Source organism: Mus pahari, chromosome 14 (genome assembly GCF_900095145.1).
Source record: "Mus pahari chromosome 14, PAHARI_EIJ_v1.1, whole genome shotgun sequence".
NCBI lineage: Eukaryota > Metazoa > Chordata > Mammalia > Rodentia > Muridae > Mus > Mus pahari.
Genome location: NC_034603.1, coordinates 33114630 through 33141215, shown reverse-complemented (window position 1 = coordinate 33141215; position 26586 = coordinate 33114630). Strand labels below are relative to the sequence as shown.

General features: G+C 44.1%; 1 protein-coding gene across 3 annotated transcripts in view; it reads left to right on the top strand.

The window, feature by feature from the left end:
- Myocd (myocardin) overlaps window positions 1-23059 on the top strand; it is a 95913-nt gene extending 72854 nt beyond the window's left edge. For all 3 annotated transcript variants that reach the window (XM_021213259.2, XM_029545958.1, XM_029545959.1), the window contains 7 exons: window positions 2456-2727; window positions 3475-3628; window positions 10988-11884; window positions 14190-14333; window positions 15301-15429; window positions 17839-17896; window positions 19767-23059. In XM_021213259.2, the coding sequence (XP_021068918.1) occupies window positions 2456-2727; window positions 3475-3628; window positions 10988-11884; window positions 14190-14333; window positions 15301-15429; window positions 17839-17896; window positions 19767-20350 (2238 nt within the window). In that variant the 3' untranslated portion in view covers window positions 20351-23059. The remainder of the gene's footprint in view (window positions 1-2455; window positions 2728-3474; window positions 3629-10987; window positions 11885-14189; window positions 14334-15300; window positions 15430-17838; window positions 17897-19766) is intronic.
- Window positions 23060-26586: the final 3527 nt, after the last annotated feature.

Below are 26586 nucleotides of genomic sequence, written 5' to 3'. Positions count from 1 at the left end.
GGAACTAGGTCACTGAATATTATTCAGTCATGAAAAAAAAAGTATGCCATATTGACTCCTGCCATTAACATAATGCCATATTGACACTGCCACAACATGAACTAACCTTGAAAACATAATGTCAAGTTCAGGAAGACAGACATAGAATATGTTCAACGTGATTTCATGGATAAATGTCCAAAATACATTCAACAGGGATTCATGGATACAAATGTCCAAAATAAGCATGTTTTACAAGATTGAAGAAGGGAGAGTGGGAAGTGATTGCTTGGTCGCAAGGCATTCCCTTGGGAGCAGTGGGGATTTTATGGGACTGGATAGAAGATGATGTTCACACAAAAGTGTGAATGTACAAAAATGCCCCTTGGATTTTACATCAATAATAAAAGAGGCTCTCTTGTTTAGGCAGGGCAATGGAGGTTAGATTCTGCTGTTCCTCACTCCCTCAGTAGTGATGTGACCACTGCCCTGCACTCTCAACATGCTGAGTAAGGATAGCATACAAACTTCCCAAGATGGAGCCAGCTTTGAAAGTGAGCCGGAGTCAGACAGCAACATTGTTGCTGGCAGCAGAAAGCTGGAGGGGAAGGGAGCAGAAGGTTGAGTAGGTGGTTAGGAGACATGGATACTGTGATAAAGAACTATCTCCTATAATTTGGTAAAGGTGTGTGTGTGTGTGTGTGTACAGATTTGAATCAGAGCCCCATTTGAAAGTCTTGGAGTTTCTAGCTGTAGGGTCCCCTTTTCCTTTTTCCAGCTGATGAGTCCTGCAGCCTGAGACTTGAATGCCACAGTGGGTCCATCCCTGGCCCACACTTAGGAAAATGCATGTGTGCATCTTCTATGTCCTGCGAGTTGTAAAGAGAAAAAGAAAGATGCAAATAGAGAACAAGTCTCCCCAGTGCTCACAAAAAGAGTAAAACCATACAGGTGTGTCATGTCAATAACATTTGTTACACACTATCTTCTGGAATGTTCCTGGTGCCTGCACTAAGGCAATATAAGGGAACAAAGGCATCTTCAGCATCCTTGGGTCAGCAACAGTCCTTAACTATCATCAGACCCTGCAGAAACTCACCCAAGACAGACATATGATTAATTAACCAGAAGGCCAATCGATTAATGAGTAGAATGAAATAAAGCCACCAGGCTCACAGAAGTACTCCCAACCATTATTCATTAGTCTCGAAGAGGAAGATTCAGAAAACAAAAGCACCTGCAGTTTACAAGGTGCCTGGGTCAGTAAAGATGGAATGTTGGCTTGTTGGAGGTCACACTCAAAGGTGCTTCTTGTAGTTGAAGTCTGGAGGCTGCCCTAGAGATTGTGCCTGCCAGCTATTCAGGAGCTCCCTCTTCTGTACAATGGTGGTACTGCGCTTTCCTTCCAATTTGTTGCCCATGCTCTTCCCTCTAACCACCTTTAATAACATCTGATTTGGATTTTATTTTACTACTCCACGACAGTAGACTTATAGTTTCTTCATATATGAGGGCCCTTTGATTCCCAAAGAAGGTTATACATGGAATTATACTTCAAAAGGACCCTTGTTACTTTTATGATCTTAAAAGAACCCACTGTGTGTGTGTGTGTGTGTGTGTGTGTGTGTGTGTGTGTGTGTGTATGTGTGTGTGTGTACATGGAAGTATACCACAGCACATGCATGCATTCCACAGCGTATGTGTAGGGGCTAAAAAACAACTAATGAAGGTCAGCTCTTCACTCAAGGCTTGGCAGCAAGTGTTCTTATCTCCCAAGCCTGCTCCTATGATGACCTTTATATGATCTTTATACTGAACACTAAGATGCAAACTAAATATTTTCTTCATCTTGTATGTGATAAAGCTTATATATAGTAGACTTATATCATATTGATATTCAAACATTTATCTTAATTTCCCAAAGTTGTGCCCTCATTCCTCACTGTTGCAGATGACAGTGATTGGTTAATGACTTCCGGAAAGGGCGTGGGCTATGGGTAGCCCTCTCCATAGCAAGGAATCAGTATTTCAGAGCGCGTGGCTCCCTGCCAGATATGGGCAGTTTTGAATGTGAGGGAAGGCAAGTCTCCAGGTGTGCTTCAGTTTGAGAACCACAGTCTGGGTCTGCAGATACAATGTTAATTTCATCTAAGTTCCTGTGGTTAGCAAGTAGGCTTACCTTATGTTTAACTTGAAGTGCTTACTTACATACACTCTCATGAGTGACCCCCCACACACACACCAGAGTGCTAAGATATCTATAGGTTTTATATAAGCTATTGAAACATAAGCTTCCATTGAACTCCACTCCAGGAAAGCTCCAAGGACCCAGTAAGGTGGGAGGTGCCCGTGTGATGATTTGGAAGACCTGTTCTCATGATACATGAGTGCTGTACCTTACTGTAGTCCCAGAATTTGAGAAGAAACCTTCTAACCATCACCTACAACACAGGCCATCTCTCCCTTCTCTTTGCAGTCCAAGTCTTTGGGTGACAGTAAGAACCGCCACAAAAAGCCCAAAGACCCTAAACCAAAGGTGAAGAAGCTCAAATACCACCAGTACATCCCCCCAGACCAGAAGGCAGAGAAGTCTCCCCCACCCATGGACTCTGCCTATGCCCGGCTGCTCCAGCAACAGCAGCTATTCCTGCAGCTACAGATCCTCAGCCAGCAGCAGCAACAGCAGCAGCAGCAACAGCAGCAGCAGCAGCGGTTCAACTACCCTGGGATGCACCAAACACACCTCAAGTGAGTGCCTCAAGCTGGGGTCAGGGTTTCTGGACAGAGGTCGAGGATGACGTCTCTGTCTAAGGCCTGAGGGGTCAGATGCTTGGGACCAGTGTGTCCTGTATTACATCATGTCCTTCTGTGATATGTTTGGCCTCTGACTCTCTTTAGAAACCATGCATACATTGGGAGGAAGCAGATAAATCAAGGGTCCTTTAGAGGAAAGGGAAACTCACAGTGTTTCCAAACTAAACTCTGGAATGTCTAAGAACACAGAGTTGACTTTGCTGGCAGTTTGAGGCCACTGCTAAAGAGCTGCGTGACAGCTTTTGAGACTGGCCCCTGAGCCCAGGCTGTGTGCCTGTATTGCCAGTCCCTATTCATATTCTACACGGTTGGCATCCTCACCCATACAGTTAACCCAAGGATTGTTTCACCTGCCTTCGCTTCAGCTAGGTCATGGGTGGACCTGCACACTTCCCTAGGCCTCAGACTCCATCACACCTTCCAGTTTCCTGGGAGGGAAGCTGGGAATTTTTTTGCATACGCTGTCTAGATCATGTTATTGATTTCCCTCTCCCATCCTCTTCTACTGATTTGTTACCTCACTGACCCCTGTTGTAGGCAATTACTCTGTGACTTGTCCCACGCTCCACCCACATAGGTCTGATTGTATTTATTGTATTGTATTGCATTATATTGTATTGTATTGTATTGTGTTGTGTTGTGTTGTGTTGTGTTGTATTGTAAGTGCCTTTTGTTTTCCAGAGAACCAAACGAACAGATGGTCAGAAATCCAAATTCTTCCTCAGCACCACTGAGCAATACCCCTCTTTCCCCTGTCAAAAATAGCATTTCTGGACAAACTGGTGTTTCTTCTCTCAAACCAGGCCCCCTTCCACCCAACCTGGATGATCTCAAGGTAAGCAATTTGACCTAATTTCTTGAGTAAAACAAAACGAGGGAGGAGGCGTGGGGAAGACCTATGGGTGCTGCAGAATTTACGGTGCTGGTGCAATGGCCAGACTGAAACCTGCAGGTCCTGCCTTGGCCTCCCCAGGCTGTTTGAGCGATCTGCTCTTTTCTGCCGCATCGGGAAATGTCTCCTTAGCACAAATGAGTTACAGTTGGAATAGAGCTTAACACTGAGGGAAGGTGTGCAACTTATAAAGCTTCCAGATTGTTCTAAAGCAATGGTAAATTTCATGGTGAATTTTTTGGCCATCTCTGGTGAAACAGGGAAAAACAGAAACCACGGGGATTGCTTTTCATGTATCTCAGAACAATCCATATAGCTAATGTGCCTAAATTTCTTCCTAACATTTTTGAGTTTTAAAGTCAACTTTCCATTAGAAAGCGTTGGCTGCACTGAGGGAAGTTGAGTGGTTTGGGCTCTTTTATCAAATTGTTAAATGAGCATCTTGCTCCTCACTGAATAAGAAACAATGTTAGCCACCCTCTGTCAATATAATTTTAAACAATTTCCTCTTCTGTTCCCAAATCTGGGAACTTCTGCCCTGATGTAACAACTTATTAGATGGCATATGCACACCAGCAACTTATTACAGATCATAGAGATCTATGTTCACTCAAATGACTCTATATTCACTCAAATGACACTGGGTTTCCAGTTGAACCTGGTATGTTTCAAAGCACTCCTCAGGATTGATCGACATGTTCCCCTTCTGTCCAGCATCCATATGGAGACAGAGCAGGATGGATGCCGTCTCCACAGTGCGTGAACTTTATCCAGGCACTCGTCAGATTGCCAGGGATGATCCCTATTGGTCTGGTTCCCACACTACCTACTGTTCTCCAAAAAAAAAAAAAAAATGTCTTGTAACCTTTTTTCTTTAAAGTCCTGCATCCTTAAAGATCCTCATAGACTTCACTCAGCCAATCCTGACCATTTCTCCATTATCAGTCTTCATGATTACTCCCATTTCTATCTCCAACCCTTAATTTGATTTTTGTGGGGTAGGGAATAGTAGTTATTCCAAATTGAAGAATATTCCATGGCTGCCAAGAGTCAATAAGATAAGCCTGATATCAGAGGTTCCTCTATTTCTTCTACAGGTCACACTAGGCTTGTTTTTGTCTGGCATCTAAACACCTACACAAAGATGCCAAATATATATATATATATATATATATATATATATATATATATATATATATCCCCTTTGGAGCAATGAGGTCAGTCCTTTCATTCCCCCAAGTCATAAATCCACAGAGATAAAAGATGACATTTTATCTTGAAAACATTACACTAAGTGAAATAAGCCAGCTGCAATGGCTCAAATACCTGATGAATTGTCTTAACTCACACTTGAATAGGCATAGAGCCGGAATAGAAGTTATCAGGACCATCCCAGAAGGGCCATAGGAAGTACTTGTTTAACAGCTGAAAAGCCCCAGAGAAAACACAGTCTAGAACTTCTGCTGCCATTAAGCAAAAGAATAATTCCCAAAGGTGGTTCCCTCTGTGTGCCCAAAATCAGAATCATTGGTTGGTGGCAATCACATAATTAGGACAGGTCAAGAACATGGTGGTCTAAGTGACGGTAGCTAGCTTTTTTTTTTAACTAGCCACTCAATGATCAATCTTATCAGTCTAGTTTTTAAAAACTAAAAATTTAAAGTCAGAGACTTGAAGAGGTGCAATGGCAAACAAGTTAGTCAATTTATATGAATGGGGCTCCAGTGGCCAATAACAAAGGCTTTGCCATTACTGTGAAAGGTGAGAAGAGAAAGAAAGGCTGAAGGGAGGAAGCTCGACTGGATGAGACCTCTCAGTTGGTGTGTGAGAAGACACATTTCTAAATCCTGGGAAAGTTATACCAAGAGCAGAATTGCAGGGTTGAAGAAGGATCAGGGACAGGTTCGTTCAGGTTGGGAATACTCAATAGCCACCAAGAGCAAACCTAGCCCCTTTCTAGGATACGAAAACACATTAACCTCACTCAGGTCAGCTATGCTGCAGGTCATGGGGTCAGGAACTAGAATCCTTGGCAGAGTGAGCAGAACTGACACTAGGAAAGTGAATGAGATCCGGAGAGAGAAAGACAAATGGGTGGGAAGGAAAGAAGTGGGAGGAGGCGAGACAGAGAATCAAGGAAGCTCACGGTGCACTCGCCTCTGTGGAAGGATGGAATGGGGGATTCACGAAGGTGACCCTCCCTTGAAATGATCAGGAAGGTGATACAGTAGAGCCGGAGGTTCTCTAGTAAAGGTCTCACAGTATAAAAGTAAAGAGCACTGAGAGGAGTTGGGTTTCTCCTTAGGGAGATATCAGGATTGGGGAGATGATAGCCCTGTGGATAAAGTGCTTGCCACAGAACACCAGGACCTGAGTTTGATCTCCAGGACCACCAGCGACCTCAGCACCAGGGAGGCAGACACAGAGGGATCTCTGGTGCTCTCTGGCCAGCAAGTCTAACTCAGTTGTGTGTTCTCCAGGACAGTGACAGACCCTGTCCATGGGTGGGGGACAGACAGGCAAGCAGACAGACAAACAAGAAAAAAAAAACCTTGAGGTTGCCTCTGGCATACAGAGAGAGAGAGAGAGAGAGAGAGAGAGAGAGAGAGAGAGAGAGAGAGAGAGAGTGACTTTTTAAATTAGATATTTTCTTCATTTACATTTCAAATGCTATCCCCTTCCTAGTTTCCTCTCTGAAAATCCCCTATAGCCTCCCCCCACCCCCCTGCTCCCCAACCCACCCACTTATGCTTCCTGGCCCTGGCATTCCCGTATACTGGGGCATAGAATCTTTGCCAAACCAAGGGCCTCTCCTCCCATTGATGGCTGACTAGGCAATCCTCTGCTATATATGCAGACACAAGCTCTGGGAGTTACTGGTTAGTTCATATTGTAGAACAACGACTTTTTAAAATCCTATTTCTAAATGAATTGAATTTGAGGGAGAGCAGGGGAAGGAACCAAGAATTTTGAAAACTGGGGAAAGTATTTGATGAAAATTAAGAAGCCAGGCAGTGGTGGCGCATGCCTTTAACCCCAGCACTTGGGAGGCAGAGGCAGGAGGATCTCTGAGTTCAAGGCCAACCTGGTCTACAGAGTGAGTTCCAGGCCAGCCAGGGCTACATAGAGAAATGCTGTCTCCAAAAAAACATAAAAACAAACAAACAAACAAAATGAAGAAACTCTCCATTCTACGGTGAGGTAGTTAGTGCTATTGTTTATGTGTTTAAGAGCCCCTTTCTTTTGGAAGTAGATAAAAAGCTGTGTATCAATTAAACCATATAATTGGCCTCAAAGCAATGTAAGAAAAATAGAAAAGGAAGAAAGATTGGCATCAGTTGACAATTACTGAGGTTGTTTGATGATATATGGGTGGTTTGTGGTTTTCTCTCTCCTTTTGAGCATGTTAGAATTCTTCCATAATAATTGATCTTAAAGCTACCAATAATTAAATCACCAGTGAGTGCCAAGGAGAGGTGTGCCCAAGCCTTCATCTCAAGCAAGTCCGCATGGCCAAGTGATCTGACATTTTAAGGGAATTGAACTCAACAAGTATTCATTTTATTTTAGACTGTGATCTGCATTATTTAATAATGTAGCCTAAATTATTCGGTGCAAAGAACAGATTCTAAAAATAAGTGTAGAACTCATTAATTTTAAGTAACTCAAAATTAAAACAATAATGAGTTGCTATCTTGCACTTTTCAAACCAGGAAATTTGAAAGAAAGAAAAAAATTGTCCAGCCAGTCTCTGCAGAGAAGCAGCACGCTGGCTGCCAGCAAGAGTGGCTATAGTGCTTCCTCAGAGCTCCTCGCTGTCGCAAAGTGACATTTTTCAGTTGAAACGTGATCCTGTATAGCAATGTAAATGGCATTTTAATAGACAAGAGCCAGAGAAAATATGACGTTATGTTTCTTCCAGCCTGAAATGCATGTGAACACATTTTGCTTGACAACAACTACTTTTAAATAATTATGCTGCCCATAAATTTCTGACATGCTTTCCTTAACACACTATGAATATTTTCCATAACTCTTAATATTCAATAAAAGTTATATTTTTAATAACAGCAAATCACCCTATCACCTAGCTAGTATTCCACTCCTAGACATGGAACTTGTTGCCAAATGTTTTTCTGTTCAGGATAGGGTATCAATGGACCCTGTACATACATCTATTATCTTCTCTGATTATTTCCCTCAAGTAACTACACACTGTTAAATTTCTGATTAAAAAAAAAAAACAAACACTAATTTTTTTTTTTTTAAGCCAGACGTGGTGTTGCTTGCCTTTAATCCCCCAGCACACAGGAAGCAGAAGCAGGCAGGTCTAAGTAAATTGAAGGCCAGCATGGTCTAAAAGTCAAGTACCAGGACAACCAGAGCTACCTAGAGAAATGCTATTTCTAAAAAAAACAACAACAACAAAAAAAAAACCCTACCATACTAATATTCTTTAAAGATCTTGAAGGATATTTCAAGATTTCTCTCTCCTGAACAGTCTGCTATAGAATCCCATGTTAAAGCAGCTCCACTCCAAAGTGAACCTGCCCATGTGTGTCCCAGTGCACATTAAGAGGCACCCCCACCCCCACCCCAGTGACGCAGGAGGAGAGAGTGTGCGCATCTCACCAGCTCGCAGACGTTGTTGGGCTGCTGTTTGCAAAGACTTACCGTACACAGGAAGACATCTAAATCCCTCAGTTTACTTATTGTAAGTTTATCTCACTGCTGATTCCCTCACACACAAGCCCTCCAACTCATTTACCTGTTATTGGGTGAATCAAAACGTATCTTTTGTTTTAATTGCATTACTCCTTACAATACTAATGGCCATGCACATGTACTATGGGACTTTTGAAAACTGTGCCTTGTGTATAGAGAGCTGGCTCAGATGCCTTACCTATTTTTTTTCTCAGCTTTTTGTTGTTAAGTTCTGTTAGTTTTCATGTGTTTTTATATGTATGAATATTTCGCCCTCGTGCATATCTGTGTCCCATGTACAAGCTAGGTGAACACAGAGATCAGAAGAGAGTGTCCGATCCCCTGACACTCAAGTTATAGGTGGTTTTGAACTGCCATGTGGGTGCTGGGCATCAAACCTGGGCGCCCTGCAAAAGCATCTCGTGCTCTAACATGCTGAGCCACCGTCCAGCACCCCACCCCCCTCTTTTTTATGACGATAGGCACACTTGATGTGTTCTCAGTTTTGGCAACGTATTCTTTATGCCGTCATGGATTTCTTTCCAAGGATTGCTATTAGAATTTGCATTTTCGTTTGCTTTTTTTAAATTTTGATTTAAGTTTTGGTTGTGGATATTTTTACGATTACTTCATTTGCTTTTTATGCTCAGAAGCTCTGTCCCTACAGAAAGTTTTCCCTATGTAGTCTTTGCTTTATGGAATCACTGGAGCTTAGGTGTTTAATGTGTTTCATGCCTTAATCATAGAAGTGATGTGTCTACATAGACTATTTAGGAAATTCAATAAAGGATGCACTAGCCAACATTCTAGCATATAGACGCTAGATAATTTTATAAGCAAATATAAGTTTAAATGTATACATGCATTATTTAATTTATTTAAAATAGTATCATCTCAAACGTTCTTTCAGTTAACAATAAACTATATACAATTATTCTTCACAAAAGGTCAACAAACTTTCATAGCTTTAATTTTAGTGTCTCTTTGGCACCTCATTGTTTGCAGTAATTTTTATTTAACCAGTTCCCATGCTTGTATATATTTCATAGTTTAAAACTTGTGGACATCATAAAAATGTGGCAATTAATTAACTACATGTGTATCAGTATAATAATAATGGCCTTATGTTGCACCATCATTCTTCTGGCACTATTCCAAGTGCTTTTATAAGTCTGTGTATGACCTCACAAAAATGTATAAAGCAAGGATTAATATCCCACTTCAAAGAGAGAGCACAAAGGATCACGAAGCTAAGACCAGGAATGGTCTGGTTCCATCACCAGGTGCTTTCTTCAATATGCAATTTCTATCCACCCTGACATGAAAATTAATGGACCCAACATATACCCACCACACAACATGGTGAGGTACATCTGTAACCCCAACATTGAGGAGGTAGGGCCAGAGGACTCAGCCAGATAAGATGAAGAAGCAGAGGAATTGGAAGGTAACTCAAGAGTAGACAACTGGTCTACCATGGGCAAGGACCTGGGTTCCATTTCCTGAACAGATACACATTTGCATACACATGTGCATAGTCTTCCTCATGTAAAGTCTTGTTCTCAAAGTCTGGTCTGAGACCAGTGGCATAAAGGTCTCCCTGGGATTCGTATCAATGGAAGATCCTGGTCACCATCCCAGACCTTCTGCAGCCAGACTCCAGAAAGGGCCACAATCTGTGTTTTCTATCAAGCCCTTCAGTGAGCAAGTATATGTTTAGATTTGGGGATGAACGTGAGGTAGAAGAAGCCAAAATGCCTGCTAATTGTGGTAGATTACTGTTAGACTTGTGTGTGTCTAAACCCAGGAAAACACCATTCTCCTGCAGACATGAAGCAGGCTGTGATGGGGCTCGAGAGCTGTGGGTTAGGGGACTTGACCATTAGGTTAAGAAAATCATTCCCTTGACCATGGCCATGAAAAACAAGGGACAGATGGTCTTCACTACAGTGGCCCTGAGTGTGTTTATTTTTTTATGCACAGTATTGTGAAATGATGTATGTTGCGTACACATCACATTTGTACTGATTTGTTACTTGTGAACTAGTGATAGCTGTCAGTTTTTCTGTTGGGCAGCAGGGATGACCTCTGGGAATGGCTGTCGCTCTGTGCAGGCCTCAAAGCTCAGCTGGCTTCTTCCACAAGTTAGGTGTTTTCCCTGTGTTTTTGAATTCATGATATTTTTACATTATGATGGACTTATGAGGTGATAAAGGTTTTTGTTTTTGTTTTTTTTTTTTAAGAGTTGTTAAAATTGCCGGGCGTGGTGGCGCACACCTTTAATACCGGCACTTGGGAGGCAGAGGCAGGCAAATTTCTGAGCTCGAGGCCAGCCTGGTCTACAGAGTGAGTCCCAGGACAGCCAGGGCTACACAGAGAAACCCTGTTTTGAAAACAAACAAATAAACAAGCAAAAGAGTTGCTTAAATTGTGTAAAATTGGTTTAAATCAGAGGCAGGAGAGAAATTACATAGAAATATTAAAAGAGAAATAGATGGATATTGTTAAGTTCCATGAGTGTGTCGCAAAGCTCCCTGAATAACGGACATAAATACAGTGTCACAGCTCATGGAACTAATGGACCCCTCGTTCCTGTAGGTGTCAGAGTTAAGACAACAGCTTCGAATCCGGGGCTTGCCAGTGTCAGGCACCAAGACAGCGCTGGTGGACCGGCTTCGACCCTTCCAGGATTGTGCTGGCAACCCTGTGCCCAACTTCGGGGACATCACAACCGTCACTTTTCCTGTCACGCCCAACGCCTTGCCCAGTTACCAGTCCTCCCCGACAGGCTTCTACCACTTTGGCAGCACGAGCTCCAGCCCACCCATCTCCCCTGCCTCATCTGACTTGTCCGCTGCAGGGTCCCTGCCAGACACCTTCACCGATGCGTCACCTGGCTTCGGCCTGCACGCGTCTCCGGTGCCCGCCTGCACGGACGAGAGTCTGCTGAGCAGCCTGAATGGGGGCTCGGGTCCCTCCGAGCCTGACGGGCTAGACTCTGAGAAGGACAAGATGCTGGTGGAGAAGCAGAAGGTGATCAACCAACTCACCTGGAAGCTGCGGCAAGAGCAGCGGCAGGTGGAAGAGCTGAGAATGCAACTGCAGAAGCAGAAGAGCAGCTGCAGCGACCAGAAGCCACTGCCCTTCTTGGCCACCGCCATCAAGCAGGAAGATGTCTCCAGCTGCCCCTTCGCAGCCCAGCAGACATCTGGGAAGGGACAGGGCCACAGCTCTGACAGTCCCCCTCCGGCTTGTGAGACGGCTCAGCTGCTGCCTCACTGTGTGGAGTCCTCAGGTCAAACCCATGTACTCTCATCCACGTTTCTCAGCCCCCAGTGCTCCCCTCAGCACTCGCCCCTGGGGGCCCTGAAGAGCCCACAGCACATCAGCCTGCCTCCATCACCCAACAGCCATTACTTCCTGGCCTCCTCTTCGGGAGCTCAGAGAGAGAGCCATGGGGTCTCTTCACCCAGCAGCAGCCAAGGGTGCGCACAGGTAAGCCCCTATAGCCTCACCCAGCAGCGTCTCCTTCAGGAGTCAAGGGATTAATTCCCACCACTAAAGAACTAGGTAGAGTGTCCGAGAAGCTAGGCAGCATCTCACTGACTCTACCGACCATGAGCCTTCACTGCCAGCCTTTGCATCACCAGTTGGCAAGCTTACTCTATAAAAGGCTTGGAAGGCAGATGTCTGGAAATCATAGCTTCTGTGCCAAACTCCTCAACTTCAGTCTTGTAACCTAGAGCTTGCAACAATGTATAACTTTCTAATATAAACCTCATCTAGCCGGCTCCAAGCAATGGTCTGCTATTGTTTGGCCCACTAGTTGATATCAACTCTTGTCACAGCCCAAATCATCCTATCAAGAGAACCAAAAGGAAGTTAGTGCTGGCCTGGAATTTCAGAGTTCTGGAAGCTGAGGCAGGGGGTGGCTATGAGTTTGAGGCTACTTAAGCTGTATCCTAACATCACATTTAGGGGAGTGGGGAGACAGACTGTGTGTGGGCAAGTTATCATTCTCTTACAATCTTCTCAGATGTTTATTAAGACCTACTGTGTGCCACACTCAAGCCACTCTATACTCCTGGGGGAGAAATGATAACAACTGTCCAGGAAATAGATGGCCCATCTTGTGGTGAGAGCAGAGAGGGGCTGGTTTGTGTGAGAAGGCTAGAAGTTTACAGTCTCCACTAAAGGGCTCTGGAATGTTGAAGTGAAACCTTGAGGGAGGTAAAGGAGGAAACATTGTTAGTATTTGGGATGGAGGCATGGGGGAGGCATCAGTAAAAGGTCCCAGGGTTAGAACAGGTAGAATACAGAAGGATCCGAGTGAAAGGCAGTGAGTGGCTGGGACAGAGTGAGAGAAGAGCTTCAGAAGACAGGATAACAGGTCAAAGACCACACCCGACGACATGATCAGCTAAGACTCTCCTTTGTTCACAAAACCAATGGGTAATTAAGAAAGCGTATAGATGGCAATTCGAAGAAGAAAACCACATTGTCAAAGACTATAAAATCTAAGACAACCCACATTAAGGACATGGCAAGTACCAAGTATTAAGAGTCATGAACAGGGGCCAGAGAGATGGCTCAGTGGTTAAGAGCACTGACTGCTCTTCCAGAGGTCCTGAGTTCAAAACCCAGCAACCACATGGTGGCTCACAACCATCTGTAATGGGATCGGATGCCCTCTACTGGTGTGTCTGAAGACAGCTACAGTGTATCCACATACATAAAATAATAATAATAATATAATAAATGATAATAATATTAATTTTTTTAAAAGCATCATGAACAGGAACTATCTTGTTCATGGTCACAAGTCACAGCAATCCTATGGCTCCAGTTTTGTGTTCTTATTTGCCATGGAGAAAAATGAGCTCCAGGAAGACTGAACTTGCTGCTTAGAATCCCTGGATTAGTTGACTTTAAAGTTCATAATAAAATGTTTCTACCCTAGGGAGTGTGAAGCCTGACTAGAGGTAAAAGAACACACTTTCACAAACCTACCTGAACAACACATTCGCACCAGTGGTGCCCACTCCCGTCAAGGCATACTGGGAGGAATGGGGACTAAAATAGCTATCAACACCATTCATAAACATCCATTGCATTCACAGTGTCCTAGGCAACAAAGGTAAAAATAGCCCTTGGGACATGACTTGGGCCATGATTTTCCATTTTGAGGCTATCAGTGCTGTTGGGGAAGAATAAGATCATGCAGTAATTTGTTGTAGCAATTTTATGAGAAACAAATAACATGACTGATATATGTCATGAAATGGCACAACATAAAATACATGGGTAGGAGAGAGATTGATGGGACAGAGCCAATAGAGTCCTAGAAGGCTTTGTGAACAGCTTGCACTTCACAAGTAGCATGACAAAGGAGAGGGTTATGTCGAGACGTTAGTAGACTTGCCCTTTGTTCATGAAGCTGAGGAGTCTTAGGAATCTAAATAGAAAACAGGCATTCCATGTGAACAAAGATAAGTAGGTAGACTGCAGAAGGCATGGTTACAAGAGGAGAATTTAGGTCCCTAGAACTAGGTAATGTTTATAGTCATAGAGGGCCTTGAACACTTACACAGGTGAGATGTGCACAGTCTATTCTATGGGTACATGAGAGCTAGTGGAAGTTTGTAACCCATAGGTGATATTTTAGATGGGTCATCTACTAATAGAATCTGCTTTGTAAATATCAGAAACTTGGGGGCAAAGACAGAGGGCAGAGTGTCAGCTAAAGTCACATTCATGTATGCTGCTGGTTCTTTAGTTTGTCACATGTTCCTTTCTACAGAACTCAGGGGCACACGAAGGCCATCCTTCTAGCTTCTCTCCCCCATCTTCCAGCCTCCATCAGCCTTTCTCTGGCACCCAAGCAGACAGCAGTCACAGTGCTGGGCTCAACCCTTGTCCCAAAAGCCCAGGTATTCATCCAAAGGTCAGTGCCCAAGAAGTTGACAATAAACCAGTTTCTGGGAGGCCGTGGATTGAGATGGGGGCTGGGGAGAGAACAGTGTTGGAGAAAGAGGTGAGTGCATGATAGATTCATGTAAAGAAATGAGAATCTGGGCTCCAGAGCTGAGTCTCCGTAGAGGATATAAGAAGTGGTGCGCTTCAGCTGGTGAAAGGATTAGAGTCAGGATAAGAGAGTGAGAGGCAAAACGTAGACAAGGTGTAACTGAGCCATGTGTCTGAAGTCAGGAGAGGGGTAAAAGCTCTCACAGACTAGGCACCCAAGGAAGACCCCCCTCACAGTAAATGTTGAAAAATGAGCCAGTTTGGAATGAATTGGCCCAAGGAATTAGCTAGTCTGAAAATGCCTGAGTTGAAGAATTTTGTATTGGATTGAGCTCTTGCTCCTTCTTCATCATCTAGTAGGAAAGGATGCATCTGTTAGGTGTACAGGCACATGCCTTCAATCCCAGCACCCAGGAGGCAGAGGCAGGGAGGTCTCTGGGAGGCTTTAAGACCAGTCTGGTCTACATAGTGAGTTCCAGGATAGCCAGGGTTACACAGTGAGACCCTATCTTAAGTAAAATAAAATAAAATAAAATAAAATAAAATAAAAGTTTAAGAAAGAAAAAAAGGAAGGAAGAAAGGAGAGAGAGAGAGAGAGAGAGAGAGAGAGAGAGAGAGAGAGAGAGAGAGAGAACAGAAGTGAAGAGGGTACACCTTAGAGAAGAAAAGAAATCTCTGAGTTGCATGCTAAAATTCCATGAACAATAAATTCACAGTGGCATGAACTGGTGTTGACTTATTAGTGTTGTTTGTTATCTTCTCATCTCACCCTCACATTATTAGTCCTTGGCATTTGTCCTAATGTTGCATGTGGTCTCTATAACACAAGCATTGTCCCTTAGGGCCTATGGACTGAATGTTGTTCTCTGAATTGTATCCACTTGCAGATGACTGGTTTACAATCTTCTGACAAGGTGGGGCCAACGTTTTCAATTCCATCCCCAACTTTTTCGAAGTCAAGTTCAACAGTTTCAGAGATAACCCAGCCCCCATCCTATGAAGATGCAGTGAAGCAGGTAACCACGTGGTTCATTATATCTGGTTCAATAAATGGACTCAGTTGAAAGAACTCCATAGTACTGAGCATTTGTTATGTTTTGTAGATTCTGATATTGAGTGAGCTGGGTGCCTCCCAAATAGAATTAGCTAAGTGCGTCCATATGAGTGTTGTATGCATGTACAAATAATTCCAAGTTAGGATAGTTCTGGTAATGACTTTCCTAATTCAAGATATTTATTATAAAATGGTGTACATTCAGTCCAAATTGTATTTTGAACTTGGGCTTTTTTGTGAGCTCATAGTACATGGGACAGTGTTATGCCTGTTGGCTAGCACAGTGTGCCACAATTCCTAATTGATGGACCAATCACAAGAGAAGCAGGTGCTCTGCAGCGTGCTATGTTGCTGAGCTAGGATGGGCAGTCGGATATATGTGTGTGTTAGTTTAGGGTGTCTTTATCTGGCCATAACTCCACGGTAAGCTGAGGAACTCTTGGAACAGCTAAGCAATATAGGGAAAATAGGCAAATCAGACATTCACAAGGCCTGGCCTTAGTGCCAACTTTGTCACTTGCCACTGTCACTACGGTTGCATATACACTGAACTTCTCTTCAAGAAAATAAAGGTATTTACTCTGTAAGGATTATGGATAATCTAGTATTTACCTCCATGTTTGGTCACAATAGGTGCTCAACTGTGAGAGCAGTTCTCAATACTCTATGTTCTCATTTCCTTAGCTTTAAAACTCAATGACCTTGGCACGATGTTGATGGCTATTGAGTCTGAGTAGTAGATTCAAGGAGGTTCACTGACTCCAACACTTATATTTGTGCTTGAAAAACTTCAGAATTTAAAAAGTAAGAGACAGAAAAACATGAGTGTTTTGATATAGTCAGCCCTCTGCATCTGCATCCTACCAGCTCTGGCTTGCACACAGTAGAGAAATAAGTCCTGAAAGTTCCCACAAGCAAGCCTGGAACTTGCTGCATGCCCAAAGTGGTGTGGAATCCATCCGGATGAAAGGACTGTCTGTCTTGTCTTGAATCTACCTCTGATCATTTCAAAGGTCTGTCTCAGTATGTGTATTAGGGCATCAAGGGTCAATAACAATATTATGTTAGGCATGTGACCATCCCATCTGTATTGAGCATACCACCCTTCTTCCTGTCCCTGATCCCCAAGCCACACAGGACAGTAGCTATTTCCATAGTATTTACATTGTACTAGGTAGCAAGCTCCAGAGATGACGTGCAAGGCATGGAGACACATGTAGGTTTTATGCAATTACTAAATCATTTTATAGAATAGACAAGCACCTGAAGATTTTGGAATCCAAGGATGAGGGCTCCTGGACATAAGCCCCCAAGGATACTGAAAGACGAGTAGTTCAAGCAGTTTGAGCTTATAGATGATATCAAACAACCTTAGCTATGTACCCAACTCAGAAAAGAGCATCTGTGTCAGGTGCTGCCTCATATCTGGTCGTCTGAAATCAAAACCAAGGCAGTAAGGTCTCCTTTAGTATAAAAATATGTCATCCCATATAGGCTTTCTCACTTCTGAAAAGCTCGGATGTATGACTATGCTTGATGGTTCAGATGAGTAGAGGTGAGAGCAGACTCACAGATTCTGCAAGAGGAACCAAGAATATTGAAGCCCACTTCCTGGGCCACATCCATAACAGCCAAACAGAGGTAGATACGGGTTGCTTCCAAAGTGAGAAAGGGTTCTATGGCGTGTATCAAGATGCCTAGTCCTGGGATGGAGACTTCCCAGACAACTGACCTGAATCATGAGCCAAGAATCACTGTTTTGTCCTTCTCCCTTTCGTTTGATGTGTTGGATTATCTAGTTCAGTGGATTGTCACTCAGTGTACAATTTAATCAAATACAGATTGGGTCAACACAGACCAAAGTCCTTTAGCCAGTCTAACTAATCTCATAGTAATATTATCCACTTCAGCCAGAAGTAGAAACATCCCAAGTGTCCAACAGGTAAATGAAAATCCAAATGTGGTAGATTCACACACTTGAATACCATTGGCTCCAAGACCAAGAAGAGTCAAGTTCATAGAGACAGGAAGGAGAACAGTGACTGCTGGTGTTGGCAAAGGGTATTGAAGGGTATTGTTTAATGGGTGTCGAGGTTTAGTTTCTCATATTAAAAGAGCTCTGTGGATACATAGTGTCGATGATTGTGTTAACAGGTGAAAGTATACTTTAAAAGAGTAAGCTTACAGGGTTTTATGTTATGCTCAATTTTACTCTGCTGTGTTGAATCCTTAAGCAAACCTAATTCTGCTTCTAGGGCCTTAAGCAAGTGTTTTGAATCTTTAAGCAAGCAGTGCCCTTTCTAGTGTCCCCTCACAGAAGTAACCACTGCCTTCTAACCTCTCTGCTTTCGTTTTGGCTAATTTGCAATAGCAAATGACTCGGAGTCAGCAGATGGATGAACTCCTGGATGTCCTCATTGAAAGTGGAGGTAAGAGCCTGCCCTGCCTCTTGTCCACACCCGTGCATGCTCTAGGACATGGCCTCTTATGACCAAGGTCAGGGGCACACTGAGTCAGGTACAGCAGGTTGTCTGCTAGTAGCATCAGTTCCTCTGGGCTTCAGGTGTGCTTTGTTTGCAGAGGAGAGAAGCGCGCAGTGGATGCTTCCCTGCCACCTTTATCCTGAGGATGCCCTGCATGTTTCCTTTCAACCCATCCCCCGCCTCCCCCGAAAGTGCGCTCTGTTGCTACGTCACTTTTTCTGCTGTTCTCATTCCACAAAAAGAAAAGGAAACAAACAAGACGATAGTGAAAGGATTGTACCTACTACTCAAACTCAGTCAGCCATCTCCCGCTGGATACTCCACTCACGCTTAAATGTTCCTCGACTTAGCAATAGAAGCGACCAGTGTGTTCTTAAACCCAGTCATTTATTTATTTATTTATTTATTTATTTGAGAAACATTTTGGAATGTGTGCCTCATATGAGAATCCGAGGGAGCATGTGCAAAGGTCAAATGAGAACCGGGGGCTGAACCCTTAACCAACAGCAAGTTTAACATAGGCAGAATGCCAGGCATCCTGTTGAGCTCAGTTCTCCACCAGATAACTCCTCATTTCTCTGGGATGTAGCATGTTCTTCGAGACAGACAGTGACGGAGAGAACAGGTGTTTCTCACCTTAATATGAAGGAGGATGAAAGGGAGGGGTACAGGTGCAGGTGTGTATTTAAATTTTGTGATGGAAGACGACTGTTCATACCTGATGCTCTGCCTCCTTTTCTGCTGAGAATGTGGCAAAGATGCCGGGTAGTGAGGACCCAGAAGGGACTGTGGGGGAGTTTAGGAAAGAACAGCCATGAGTTAGTCATGAATGAGTTGAGTTGTCTAGAGAAATGCAAGTGTGTAAGGTAGAATTAAATGCAATTAGACCAATTAAATGCAATGGGGGCAGGCTAAGATAAAAGTCAATGGGGGTTTATCAGGGTAGAGAGTGTTGCTAATCTAGAAGGGAAGGGCAAAAGGCAGAAATAACTACAACAGCAGATCAGGGACTATGATCCTGAGCAAGAACGAAGCGATGCGGGAGGTACTGAGATGCAGTGGTCATTCAACAGCCAGTGGGTGAGATGTCTAAGAATACCTTAGAAATAATTACCCTGGAAATACTCCATACATGAGCTAGAGAGAGGAAAGGGGAAGGACAGAGAATGGGATATTCTGCTTAAGATAGAGCTCTTGGAAGGATGTGCTATGCAAAGACAAGGCTCACCGTATACCACAGAGCAAGGAGGCTGGCATCACTGGAGGAGATGGGACAGGCAGAGAACTGAGAAGCCAGCATGAGTAGTGTCTTGAAGAGGTAAGAAAACACTGGCCTGGCAGAGTGGCTGTGAGCTGGGGGACTGTTTCCAGAAGCAGTGGAAGTGTGATCAGCAGGCCTAAAGTAGGGGGACAGGCTGTCCTAAAAAAACCACCAAGGAGTGGTGAGAAGGGTGTATCAATAGGAAAATGGTTGTGAGATGACACTCATCCTTCATTTACTGCCCAACAGAGAGTATGCCAGAGATACAAGGCCCTCCAATGACAGCTAGTGGTAGGGAACAGAGCGAAGGAGCCAGCTGAGAAGAGTTTGAAAATAACAAAGTAGAGGTCCCAAGGCACGGGGTATTTGGGGGAAACCTTAGGAAAGAGGAAATGGAGAGACAGAGCCGGTAGGGGCAAGCCCAGGGTTAAGTGCTGAGCAGGGAAGCATGACCATCTTCTCTGCCTTCCTTAGAGCAACTCATTTATCCCAAAGACTCATCATGTATGGTCAGTTTGAGGTGACTTCACAATTCACACTGTGCCTTGCCCACAGAAATGCCAGCTGACGCCAGGGAAGATCATTCGTGTCTTCAAAAAATTCCAAAGATCCCTGGGTCCTCCTGCAGCCCAACCACCCTCCCCCAGAAGCCCTCGGCTTCCTTTGAGCAGGCATCTTCAGGAGGCCAGATCGCCTTTGACCACTACACCAACGCCAACGCCAACGACAGCGACGAACACCTGGAAGTCTTATTGAATTCTCACAGCCCCCTAGGAAAGGTGAGCGATGTTACCCTCCTCAAAATCGGAAGCGAGGAGCCTCCTTTCGACAGCATCATGGATGGCTTCCCAGGGAAGGCCGCTGAAGATCTCTTCAGTGCTCATGAGCTCTTGCCTGGACCCCTCTCCCCAATGCATACACAGTTGTCACCTCCTTCCATGGACAGCAATGGTCTGCAGCTGAGCTTCACAGAATCTCCTTGGGAAACAATGGAATGGCTGGACCTCACTCCACCTAGTTCCACACCAGGCTTCAGCAACCTCACCTCCAGTGGGCCCAGCATTTTCAACATCGATTTTCTGGATGTCACGGATCTCAATCTGAATTCCCCTATGGATCTCCACTTACAGCAGTGGTAAACACAGGAGGTCCAAGTGCTACAAGAGTTCAGTGGGAGGTCCATGGAGAAAAGCATACTACCAGAAATGTGTGTTCCAAAAGATGAGGGAGGGAAAAATGGGGAGAAAAAATAAATCAGCAGTGGAGGTTTTTGTGACAACCAACCAGAACAAACAGGAGTCAGCTAATATAATATCTACCAGCATTCAGTAACTGTTAATAACTTCAGTGATGCATTCGAAAATGTGCTTTGTCAGAATAAGAATGCCAAAAATGTTTTATCGCTGCCTTATCTCATACCAGTTTTTTGTTTTTGTTTTTGTTTATTTTTGGTATTTGGTTTTTTTGCCCACAGTTTGTCTCAGGCAATACTGGGACATAGGCTGACCCCATTAGCTTTTGTTATGAATTTACTAAACTTTCTGTGGAAGGAGAATAGAGCCTCTGGGGGGGGGGTGCAGAGAAGCCATCCAGTGCTTGAGGTGGCCTCCCGTGTGTGCATCTTCTGTCTTTCAGAAGAGCAGGGCCTGTTTCAGCCAGAATAATCAGAATGGTCAGAGGGACAGACCAATTAATTCCCAGGAAAGCAAAAGCAACTCAGTGTCCCTTGACTCCCAAATGGTCCCACTGGACTGGTGATCACTGGCGACAACTAACTAGCTTTGTCCAGAGAATCCACCCAGAACACGGTGCTTTTTAGCCAGTAGTCCAGTTTTTCTCTGACACCTCTATGTGCATCAGCGATGCCTAGCAGGTAAGAACTTGAATCACAGAAACTTCATGCCATGGATGGAGACACCTGAGGCTCTCAAATACTACTACCTCTAGTTCCAAAGACTAGAGATAGATGATCAGAAAGGCAACTGGAGGCCCAGGGAGCCATACTGGGACAAGTTAGAATTAGAGAACAATGTCATTTAACATTCCGGGAAAGAAATAACCATGAATTGCTATTACAGGAGTAACACACAGAGCCAACTTCCTTTTCTTCTTTATTTTTCTTTCTTATTGTGAACAGAGGGAATTCACCTCAGTCCATCTTCCTCTCAGTACTTTTCTTTCAAGATATCAATTCTTTATGACTCTTTTGCTTTTGATATTCTCTCTCTCTCTCTCTCTCTCTCTCTCTCTCTCTCTCTCTCTCTCTCTCTCTCTCTCTCTGAAAGGAGAGAGGTTTCAGTTCTAACAAGCTACCATACTCCTATTAAAGCCATTTTTTTTTTTTTTTAGAAAATTAAAAGTCCAAACTCTTTCTTCACATGTGCATTGGCTGAAAACAGAATTTACAAGAATTTCCTTAGGAAGAAACTGGGGATGTGGCCCACTGGTCACAAAACTTTTTTTTTTTAAATTCTTGTTTGATTTATGGACAATCTTTGGTTTGTGTTGCTCTGGAGAAATTGGAAATCATTACAGAGTGAAGATAAATCAGGGCAATATGTATAGTAGAGAATGTTTCAGTCAGTTTTCCAAACGAGAACACAATTGCACATTGTAAACAACAGGAGAGTGAAGGACCACAGTCTTAAGGAGTTCTTGTTGTCCTGTGTTTGGTGAAGGCATTGAGGACTGAGGAAGACAACACAGATTGCCCAAGTCTCTCAGAGGCTTGCTGTGGCCAATTCAAGTATTACAATGTTGCATGCTGTAGAAAGTAGCTGTTGCTGTTGTTTTGTTTTGTTTTGTTTTAATTTAAGTCACCAAGGCACTGTTTTATTCTTTTGTAAAAAAAAAACAAAAAAAAAAGTTCACTGTGCACTTATAGAGAAAATAATCAACAATGTTGTGAATTTTTGAGAAGTCTTTTTTTGATAAACCAAAGATTTAGAAATCATTCCATTGTCAACTTGTAAAAAAAAAAAAAGTTTGAACACTGAGTGTTTTTGGTGACTGCTACTCTGGAAGCCACCAGATCTTCTTGTAGGGAAGGAAACACAGATGTGTACACACGTGTAGTTCTATACATGTGCGTATGGAGTATGTATATCCACACATACACACATGTATACAACTATGTGTGTGCACACATATCTGAAAGGTGGCATTCAGAGGGCCTCCGACACTCAGTCCACTGTGAATGATGTGTAGCCTTTCTCACTTTGAGTTGCTGATTGACAAACCAGACTCCATGTTGCCCCTCTGTATATGACTTAGGACTCCAACCCAATGCTCACAGCCATGTGCTACTGGGGAACAAGCTCCTCCTGGCAATGAGTATGGATTCGAGACGACAAAGCCGGGCAGTGAGTTCGGATGTGATGGGATCAGAGTGGCTTCACCATCCGTAGCTGCCAAGGCTAGGGCCTTCTCTTACAGAAGAGTCTAAAGGGAGCATGAACTTTGTTCTGACATTCCTTGATCTGCAGTGTGCTTGAAAGGCTCTGCGTGATACACTTCCCCTCGTGTTTGTACGCCATCAGAACCACAGATCCAGAGATAAAGCTTAGCATGAAGATGAAGCTGGGGGAGGAAACTTATTGCCACATTCCAAACACTGGTTTGACCTCCGACGCTGATGTTGCATTTGAGTCTGGATGAGGCTTCCTGCTCTGTACATTTCTTAGGCTCCGGCTGAACCATGTATGTTATCCCCTTCTTGCTTCTTTGGAAAACAAATCCACAGTGTCCTGCCTCTGAGACCCTCATCTGAGAGCTGATAATTTTCCCTTTGGGTATCCCTGTCTGGGAGATTGGTTAGACTGCTCTGTGTGTGTTTTTTTTTTTTTTTTTTTTTTTAGCTAGACTGTGGGAGACTTTTTAAAATAGTATTCAAACTGACACACACACTTCACACTAGACGAAAGGGAAGACGGCTCTGGCTTGCTATTGCAAATCAGTCCAGCTAGAATGGGTCCCTGGATACTTCGGCCTCAGTCTGCTCCTTCAATCTCCCCAGGCCATGCGTGTACACCCTGACTTCACAGCACAGGTAGCAGACTGGAGATGGGCGTGAGAAGATTGATGAAGACTGATCAGGTACACTCCTTCAGCTGTCTCCTGTCATGGTTTTTAAGTTCTTTTATTAATCAGTCAAGACCTCTTGCGGTGACAACGTGAGCTAAGAGGTGTGCAGAGATGGTCAACCTTGGGTTTAGAACTGTCCCTAGAGCCTCAAGTGACCACATAGTTAGGAGGTCTGTAATATCCCTGTGGGAAGCTCAGTCTCGGCAGCCATTCCTACTGTAGCTACAGGACAACGGGTCCTTCTAGATCTAAAGGAGTTCAAATTCTCCCCATGCAAGGTCTTCCAGTAAGCTAGGGTTCAGTAATTTATGCCTGTGTTCTCACCGTGTTATCAATACAATGGGGTTGGGGGAAAAGTGAAGAAGAAAGGAGGAGAAGGAGGGAGTAAGAAGATGGGAGAGGAGGAGAAGGAGGGGACAGAGGAAAAAAAGAAGGAAGGAAGGAAGGGAGGAAGAGGGGGAGGGAAGAAAGCGAGAGGAGAATGGGAGGAGGCAGGAAAGCAGAGGAAGGAGAAAAGAAAACCATGACTCAACTTCTTGACCATGAACCTCTTGGTTCAGCTATGCCATAGTATAAAAAGTAAAAGACAAGCGTGGAAGACAGCAGCCATTCTGAGCGACGGAGTGATTCCCTCTGTGAACAGGAGCATCGACACATCCTCTAGCAGAAGAGTCCTATAGACCTGCAGCCCGTGCCTTTCACATACATTAGCTGGGGGACAAGAACGGCTTAAAATCTACCCCAAGCTTTTAAAACAATTCTTCTCGAAAACTATTTATTTTATGTCCCATCAGCTTTCCTAGAGCTAACAAGGCCGAAAACTCCCACGTGACCTGGACTCTCCGGGGCGTGGCTAACTTGGTGAGTGCCACAGAGCACGGAGACCTTCAGTGGGTTGATTCGGCATGGATGTTGACCATCTGAGGGATCGCAGCTCCTCTTAAGCAAGAAGGCTGAGAACCTCTGAGACTCTCTCAGCTCTTTGTACTCAAATTGTCTTAGCAGTGAGGAAGGGCTCTTGATTTTTCCAGAAACAGGAGTTTTGCTTTTTTTTTTTCCTTTTCATGAAAAGCTCTCAGCACACAATCTTGTCCCCTTGTCCCTTCTTCCAGGGTGACAGGACAGTAGTGTAGGTTCAGAGGCAGACACTTCTGAGACTTCCCCAGACAGAAGACATCAACAGACGTGGAAGCGACAGTCCCATTGTGCCGAGAACATGGTCAGGTGTGTCCAGAGGCCCTGGCTAGGAGAGGACAATCTGTAAGGGAATGGGTTCAAGACAGGAAGGAATTTGAGAAGACCTTTGTTGCTGCCTGGCAGGGATATTGTTCTAGGATCCACTGGATTCGATGAGCATGAACGAGCTCCCTTCTGATCATAAGGAATCAATGGTACCCCCACAAGCAACCTCCTGCAGGGCTCTGTGTCCCATGATGAGCATCAGGAGGCCACACTTCCTCTGGATGGTTTAGATGGTCTCACATGCAAAGGCACACAGCAAGGGGATCCAGAAACACTCTTTTAAATGTTTTCCAAAGGAGCAAGACCCACACTGCTCCCAGGGCTCTGTTCCAATGACCTTGTGAAAAGGGTCAAGGGCCAAGGGCTTCTGGGAGACTGGAACACGAAGCAGTGTTCTGGGAAGAATAGGGAAAGAAGCATGGTTCTCTCAGCCTCTGCGTGGTGGTGTTTTCATATTGGTCTCCTTTGCTCGGTATAATCTGAGAGAAATGTGGCTCCCTGGGAAAGCAAAGGAGCAATAGCTAAAATACCAAAGTTGGCATGTGTCTTTTTTAAAAAAAAATGCATATATTTTTAAATAAAATGTTTATTTTAACGAGATGTAAACATTTTTTTCCTTGACCAGATAATATGCCTGGGTGTGATGTTCTTTATGCATGTCACTTCCTCTTCTCCTTTTGGCAGCTGGAGAAGGGGTTACCACTGTGATGTCCATCTTGCAGGTGAAGAAACTGAGGCTGAGAGAGTCTGAGTAAATTGTCAAGGGTGACGTAACTTATGAACTAGCAGAGCCCAGTGTCAGACTTTGACTTACCCACATCCAAAGCCGCTGCCCGTGCACCATGCCGGTCATGCGGACATGATGAACATTTTGTGATATAGACACACAAACGGCACTAACATCCCGATTGAAATACACACAGGCACATACAGGTGTGCATCCTATCCCAGCTTCTGTATTCGTCAGTTTGGCAACAGTTCCAACTGAAGAATTCATGAAATAAGCTGGGGATCAAGATGGCCTGTTAGACGTACACAGCATCCCTAACGTGTAGATTTTTATGTCTGCTTTTCTCACTTAAGGATATTTCCAGCTGTCATTTTTTTTTTCCATTGAAGAATGTGTGATCCCACAGAGGAGCTGTGGTGCTAATGACCTTTGGACCAGAGAGAGGTCCCCAAACCTGGTTCAGATGAGAACTGCTTTTTCTAGTTGGGGTAGCTCTGCCTCCTCTCACATTGTTCTTCCCGTACATTGGGGGCTGTTGTGCAACTCATGCATAATTACAAGGTCATGGTTAACATCAGTGAAATGTAACAATTCCAGCACACGTGAACTCACTCCTAAGGGTGGCACTTCACTGTTGGCTGTCAGTGTCTGAGCTTCTCCTAAGCCCCCGAACTTGTCTGGAGAAGCATGCACAAGTTCATTCTCACATCCTAGATCCCCCAAGCTAGAAAGTAGGGCCACTTAAATCTCATGGATTAAGAGAGGAGGGAGGAATTCTTAAAAACTTTGAATTGATTCCTTGTGAATTTCACATTCATGCACCACAGTGCCACTCCTGCCCCTGCAGCTCCCCTCCCCCCAAACAAAACAAAAACATCTCACTGGAAGTTGCAGTATGTCACACAACAGAGCCTATTGCCTAAACATCTTTACTTGCAAATATTCATTGCAATGAGTTGTTGGTCTGGTTCAAGGTCTCTGGCTTCTGTGACATCATCAATACTTAATCCTCACTGGCATTCCTGTTAGATACTTTGTTGTTGCCCTGTGTCTAGGGTTCTGCAGGACCACCCCCTTCATGTGCTCCAGCAGTTCACAGATGGGGTAGATGTTGGGGTGGGCCAACTCAAAACCCTGGATCTGGGCCTGGGTGGTAGCTGACTTGTTTAGTCCATCAGCTCTCCTGCACCCACATCACCAGGGCCTGCTTGTCGTCGTCATCTTCTTCTTCTTCTTCTTTTCTTCTTCTTCTTCTTCTTCTTCTTCTTCTTCTTCTTCTTCTTCTTCTTCTTCTTCTTCTTCTTCTTCTTCTTCTTCTTC